General features: G+C 37.2%; 1 protein-coding gene across 1 annotated transcript in view; it reads left to right on the top strand.

Annotated features, from left to right (window-relative positions):
- LOC113813241 (solute carrier family 66 member 3) overlaps positions 1–7,500 on the top strand; it is a 12,464-nt gene that overhangs the window by 4,701 nt on the left and 263 nt on the right. The window contains exons 2-4 of the mRNA XM_027365204.2: positions 1,408–1,630; positions 1,945–2,065; positions 2,852–7,500. The exon at positions 2,852–7,500 is cut by the window's right edge and continues 263 nt beyond it. Coding sequence (XP_027221005.1) covers positions 1,408–1,630; positions 1,945–2,065; positions 2,852–2,982 — 475 coding nt within the window. The 3' untranslated portion in view covers positions 2,983–7,500. The remainder of the gene's footprint in view (positions 1–1,407; positions 1,631–1,944; positions 2,066–2,851) is intronic.

Below are 7,500 nucleotides of genomic sequence, written 5' to 3'. Positions count from 1 at the left end.
AGAAGTGCTAGATAGAATATGCTACACTCACTAAACCCAAAGTTGCTATTTGGAATGTAATTTACTGTGTCAGCTAGCACCAGGTGTTAATGCTATTTTTTTATTGATTTTATAATTAGGGTTTTCATTCTCTCTCTCCCTCTCCCTCTCTCTCTCTCTCTCTCTCTCTCTCTCTCTCTCTCTCTCTCTCTCTCTCTCTCTCTCTCTCTCTCTCTCTCTCTCTCTCTCTCTCTCTCTCTCTCTCTCTCTCTCTCTCTCTCTCTCTCTCTCTCTCTCCCTCCCTCTCTCCCTCTCTCCCTCTCTCTCTCTCTCTCTCTCTCTCTCTCTCTCTCTCTCTCTCTCTCTCTCTCTCTCTCTCTCTCTCTCTCTCTCTCTCTCTCTCTCTCTCTCTCTCTCTCTCTCTCCCCCTCCCTCTCCCTCTCCCTCTCCCTCTCCCTCTCCCTCTCTCTCTACCTCTCTCTCTCTCTCTCTACCTCTCTCTCCCTCTCTCTCCCTCTCCTTCTCCCTCTCTCCTTCTCCCTCTCCCTCTCCCTCTCCCTCTCCCTCTCCCTCTCTCTCTCTCTCTCTCTCTCTCTCTCTCTCTCTCTCTCTCTCTCTCTCTCTCTCTCTCTCTCTCTCTCTCTCTCTCTCTCTCTCTCTCTCTCTCTCTCTCTCTCTCTCTCTCTAAATGGAAGGTAGTAACAGTTATCATGAATAATTACAAGACAGTAAACAGATCGTCATCCAACAAACGTCGTACCGGCTAAGATATAATCAGAGATTAAGTAGACGGTGCTACTTTAGGTCCATTTATGTTTAATGTAGGGGTTGATGATTAGCTGAAGTCCGTGGCATAGATAAGATAATTATGCAATGGGAAAAAATGTTGAGCCAAATCATTCGTTATTTCTGTCGGTAGCTGCATGATAAAATATTTTTTGAATATTTATTTGTTTTTTCTTCAGTCTTGTCATGATATTTTTTTAATAGAAGTGAATGGACTTCTATATCACAATATGAAGTGTGAGTGTCATATAGTAGTGCTAGGGAGAATTAGCCTTCAGATTAGAATGAGAAAGCATCATATACTGCATCTATTATCACAGGTAAAAAAAAAAAAGGCATGTAATACTTCAAGGACTTACACATATTGGAAAGATCAATTCGCAAGCCATTTAGAAGCTGCGTTTTTATTTTGTTCGCAAAAATGTGGTTCTCAAATTTGTACTTGTGCTGGCAAATGTGAACTGACTTTTGTGGGTGGTATGTGCACATGTCTAGACCCCCCATCACCAGTTATTTCTATAACATAAAAAAAAAAGAAAAAAGAAAAAAAAATGTCATTATAGTTATGTTGAAGATTGAACTCCAGAGTAATTTATTAAGTTTCTCCCTAATCTATCCCCCTTTATTCCTTCTCTTCCGCAGCTACGTCATCACGCTCAGCTACAATGTGTATGCCGGCTATGCCCTGATCACATACTTTGAGTACCCGCTGATGGTGACGCAAGACATCGTCATGCTTGCCATCTTCCTGTCGTTGACTGGCCGACTGTCTCCACTGGTGATTCTGCCGGCGGCTGCGGGGGCCTACTTTTCGTACTCCATTGCTACGGGCTTGCTCTCCGAGGCCTTTATCACGACCCTTGTGGTAGGTTCTGCCTTCTTTACTTTTTTCTATCATTATTGTGTGATGTAGGTTATAAATTTGTTTTATTTTTTATAATTTTTCTTATGTTTTGAATATTAATATTCTTTAGAATAAGCTATATAGTTTTTCTTTTTCTTGTTGATGGATAATTTTTACATTTTAACATTTTTAACATATAATATTCATATTTTATATAGAGGTGATAATTTGTTTGCCATTTAGTTTTTTTTTTTTTTCTGTACATAGTTGCCATTACTCTTACCTCATAACTTAATTACAGTGGAATGAAATCCAATTCTTTTGTCATACCCTAGGGACTGTGCACACCCATCTCCGCCAGCAGCAAAGTGGTGGCTCTGCTGGCGATCATAAGCAGCAAGAATTCGGAAACGGTCTCAGTCTCTGCGTGGTCCATCTCCGCCTACACGTGTCTTAGTAAGCATAATGTCTTGGTCTTTCTGGCTCTATGATGAAATTGATTGGATTTTTCTCATCGATAGGAATGTATTGTGTCCTTCTTTTTCTTTTTCTCTTCCTTCCTCCTCCTCTTCCTCCTTCTCCTCCTCCCTCCTCCCTCTGCCTCCTCTTCCTCCTCCCTCTGCCTCCTCTTCCTCCTCCCTCCGCTTCCTCTTCCTCCTCCCTCCGCCTCCTCTTCCTCCTCCCTCCGCCTCCTCTTCCTCCTCCCTCCACCTCCTTCCTCCTCCTCCTCCTGCTCCTCCTCTTCCTCCTCCTCTTTCTCCTCCTCCTCATCTTCCCTCCTCCCTCCTCCTCCTCCTCCTCCTCCTCCTCCTCTTCCCCCCCTCTGCCTCCTCCTCCTCTTCCTCCTCCTCCCTCTGGCTCCTCTCTGCCTCCTCTTCCTCCTCCCTCCGCCTCCTCTTCCTCTTCCCTCCACCTCCTCCTTCTCCTTCCTCCTCCTCCTCCTCCTTCTCCCCACCCCTCTGCCTCTTCCTCCTCTTCCTCCTCCTCCTCTTCCTCCTCCTCCCTCTGCCTCCTCTTCTCTCTGCCTCCTCTTCCTCCTCCTCCTTCTCCTCCTCCTCCTCCTCCTCCTCCCTCCTTTCCCCTCCTCATTATCTGCTCCTGGTGTCAGGTTTGCATGACCTTTGACAAATATTTGTCTTTCAGGTTGTCAGTTTTAGCATTAGTGTTGTGTAACATTTAGTTAGGTACTTTAGTTATGATAGATGAAAGATTACTCATTGGTGATTTCTCTGTACTTTTCAGCCCGAATTTTCACCATCTACGTCGAGTCGGCCGATCCTGTCCTCCTCCTGAACTTCATAACCTCACTGGTTCTGAACTTGCTGATCATCACGGCTGCGATCTATTACAAGCCACGTGCAAAGAAGGATTAAAAGAGCTAAAACAAGTACACAACATTGATAGCACACGTGAGATTTTTTTGTGGTGGTTAAGAAACTTTTTGGGATTTATTTCATTTATTTATTTATTTTATCATGAGAAGGTGCGTTCAAATTGTTAACTAAATTCTATAAAGTTAGTTTTCAATTAAGGGGACTGGAGAGTGTAAGTTGGGTAAATGTAATGATATACTGTTCAATTGTGCCTGTATTGTATAACTAGACGGTCACATTGTCTCTTAACAGGAGGCCTATATGTCTTTGTATCTCAGGACCTGTTCATCAGTTTGGCTATTATATATATTTTTTTTATATAATTGTTATTATTTATGCTTATTATTATTATCATAAGCATAATTTTTTTGGGCCAATCTGTAATGAGAAGAAGTTCTCTTCTGGAGTGACAGAGGTGTCTCTTTAGCAGCTGCAAACACACACTTTTGAGCTAAAGTTTGTGTGATAGATATGTTATACGGAGTAAATGCATGTCCAGTTCAAAGAGGTATATGGATGTCTAGGTGCACTTATTTAAAAGGAGAGTGTGAATGAGGTTTTTAGAGCAAGGTATATTCACTTTTAAATTGATATTAATGTTGCACCATTGTTGATAAGGATGGAATTCCTTCTCCCTTTCTGTTCATTGCATTAAATGCTCAGGTACAAAGTCATATAGTTAGTAACTTATGAAAATGCATTATTGCATTTATTCCTTCATTAATAGATTTTAAAATCAAAATAGTTTATTGTTATTTCTCTCAAAAGAACAGTAAGACTACCTTTGTTGTGTATGAGGTATGAATCAGTTTTATATAGTTTTCTGGTTATGTTGATTAATTATGTCTAGGACTTGCATCAAAAGTAAACTAGTCAAAATCCATGACTAGTCATCATGTGTGCTCATGAAAATGTGGGACTTTTTTTTTTTTTTTTTTTTTTTTTTTTTATATATATATAACTAAGAATTAGTAATGTTATTTTAATGCATTATTTAGATTGCATTAAGAAACTGCAAGGCAGGCAGGTTAGGAAAGTTCATGGAAGTGCAAGAACTTGAGAATAATTTCTGTTGGTTAATGACCAATGCAACTTTTATGACAATACATTTACGTTTTTCTCTGTTTAGTTGGACCAGACACTTACGTCAGAATGTGCATTTTTACAAGTACAAGTATGTAATGGAAGTACATATCAGAGACAATATTTTATCTTATTTTGTAATTTGTTGTTAAATGTACACAGTGCACCCCTCCCCCTTCTCTCTCCCTCACCCCACTTCTCTTCTGCCCGATCTCCCTCTCCCTTTCCCCCTCTCCTCTCTCCCCTCTTCCTGCTCTCCCTCTCCCTTTCCCCCTCAATTCTCTCCCCTTCCCCCTCTCCTCTCTTCCTGCTCTCCCTCTCCCTTTCCCCCTCAATTCTCTCCCCTTCCCCCTCTCCTCTCTTCCTGCTCTCCCTCAACTCTCCCTCTTTCCTCCTCTCTTCTCTCCCCACCCCCTCCACCTTCCTCCTTTCCTCGCTTCTTTTTCTATCCCCCCCTTCCCCCATGCTCCCACCCTCCTGTGCCATGTAGAGTTTTTCGGGAATAGGAAGTTGAGACCGAGAAAAGGTCATTTGTCTTTGCTAGGTCAGTTGTCCTGTGTCAGTCAGTCAGTGCCCTGTTGGAATATTAAATGATAGATCTGGTTTGGATGCTGTTAATGTTATTATTATTATCATTGTTGATATAGTTATTTTGATAGTATTGTTATTATTGTTATTTTTTTGTTTATTATTATTATTATTATTGTTGATGTTATTTGTATTATTATTATTATTATTATTATTATTATTATTATTATTATTATTATGTTATTTAATTAATGTTGTTATTGTTATTTTTGTTATCATTATTGTTTTTTTATCATTACTATGGCTACTATTATTGTTGATATTATTATTATTTTTTTATTATTGTTGTTATTATTATTGTTGTTACTATTATTATTATTATTATTATTATTATTATTATTATTATTATTATTATTATTATTATTATTGCTATTATTATTATTGCTATTATTATTATTATCATGATTATTATTATTATTATTATTATTATTATTATTATTATTATTATTATTATTATTATTATTATTATTATTATTATTATTATTATTATTATTATTATTATTATTATTATTATTATTATTATTATTATTATTATTATTATTGCTATTACTATTATCATCATTATTATTATTGTCATGATAATTGTTATTATTATTATTATTATTATTATTATCATTATTGTTGTTGATTGTTATTGTTATTACTGCAAACCTTACTCCCACAGTTATTTTTCTTATTTATTTATTTATATTTTGCATCATTAGTCTGATAATTGGTTTAATAAAATTTGTTATTTTGGATATTAATATTAAACTATTATTTTGATATTTGACTGGTGAGAATGTCTGATTTCCTTACAATATTGTTTTATTAGACTGTTCTGGTTAATTTTTTGTTGAAATTTTGCACAAGTACATTCTCTATTATTGTATTTAGTAAATGCAGTTTGTATATTCACATATTTTTCACATTTATTTTGATGCTATAAAATGAATATGCGGATTGTAATGATCCTGGGACAAAATGTAATAATTTGTTATTCACGAATCCAGTTGGTTAGTGATGATGTTACACGAGAGATTTACTTTGATATGATATTAACTGCGTTGTTTTATCTGCCAATAACCATAAGACAGCTCACTGGAACCAGTTACTAGTCTTTGCACACCATCTGAAATCAATCTCTCTCTCTCTCTCTCTCTCTCTCTCTCTCTCTCTCTCTCTCTCTCTCTCTCTCTCTCTCTCTCTCTCTCTCTCTCTCTCTCTCTCTCTCTCTCTCTCTCTCTCTCTCTCTCTCTCTCTCTCTCTCTCTCTCTCTCTCTCTCTCTCTCTCTCTCTCTCTCTCTCTCTCTCTCTCTCTCTCTCTCTCTCTCTCTCTCTCTCTCTCTCTCTCTCTCTCTCGTTTTGCTTGCTTTTATTTTTTATACCCACACCTTTAATCTTCAGTTCATACTACAGTACTGATGATTGCATTTGTAGATGTCATTGGTTATCTACTTCGATATTTTGTTTTAAGGCTTATCCTTTCCTTCGGTGTCATCTGTGATAACGAGGAACCTGACTGTGTTCGGCCTGTGCTTCCCAGACTCCTATCATGCAACAGGATTTTCAGAATAATGTTTCCCTTTGTCGTTTGAGGTTACTGTGCTTGGGTCCCAAACGGAAGACACTGCATGGTCCTTTTTGTGTAGCCTTGAAGGGGTTTTTGCTTTTAAAAGCATTAATGCAGGACATATGTCTACCTGTAGTGGTAGGTGTTGAATTGCAGGTCCTGAGTCTTATTGTTTTGACCCCAGAGGTGAGACATTGGATAATTTGTTACATGTTGTAGATGCTGGCTGAATTTTTTTTTATTGTAGAGATTTTTGTACGATAGTACAAGAGGACACTGTTGGTGATGATAAAGATGTAGTTCATAAGTAAATGTTGAAGAATGTCATGCTCTTAAAATCTTTCTGGTACTTGGACCATCATGTATGTACATATGAACAGATGTTAAACTTAATACGTACAGTATAAGTAATATTTTTAAATGTTGATTTTGATACAATTCCTGAAGCTATTGGTAATAAACACTAAGGGAGATCATGTACAGGTGGCAAATTCAGCTTGTTCAAGGTCACCCTCTAGTTTATATCGGTTTCCCCCCTCTCACGAGGAATGTGTCTTTGGATGAGTGTTGTGCCATTGTAGATACATCAGTGTAATTATGCTTGTGTAACGTTTTCATGAAGATAGTGCTCCTTTAAGTGGAAAAGCAAAAAGGTATACTGTATAACGGGGTTGAAAACTCCTCCCCATAAAATAAGCGTTGGGAAAACAAACAACTGCTTATCGAACTAACAGGAGTCTGCAGGCTTCTTTGAGGGTTAAGCTTGTGCCAATTATTACATTTGATGGTATATATGCATTAGATATTCTGAAAATAGCATTAGTCTTATTTTTTTTTTTTTTTAATTCAAGATTTGAATGTGATATAGGCAACATTAGGAACAAAAATATTGTCAAAAGGACAGTTCCTGTTGTCAGAATAGGGAATGGTATCTAGTTGTATATATTAGAATTACATGCTGCTCATTTTTGGCAAGGCAAATTTACCTTAACTTAAATTATGAAGTTTTTACTAGACTCAGCTTGTTACGAAGCATGCTGGTTTATCTTTAAAGAATTATTAAAGAAAAAATGCATGATATATGCCATCAAATACAGTACACATTCTTTCTTCAAGCTACAGGTAGGCAGTACAACATTTCGGGAAAAAAAGATAACTGGTATTCATATTTACACATTATTTAAGCTTATAGCTTCCGGCTCAAGTGCTCAGTGTAGGCCTATGCCAGAATTATGAATCCATAATCGTCATGCACTATACAAAAGAATGAATGATAAAATATAGTTTAAGAAGAA

Source organism: Penaeus vannamei, chromosome 41 (genome assembly GCF_042767895.1).
Source record: "Penaeus vannamei isolate JL-2024 chromosome 41, ASM4276789v1, whole genome shotgun sequence".
Lineage (NCBI taxonomy): Eukaryota > Metazoa > Arthropoda > Malacostraca > Decapoda > Penaeidae > Penaeus > Penaeus vannamei.
Note: the sequence above shows the minus strand (reverse complement) of the source record. Positions and strands in the feature narration are given on the sequence as shown.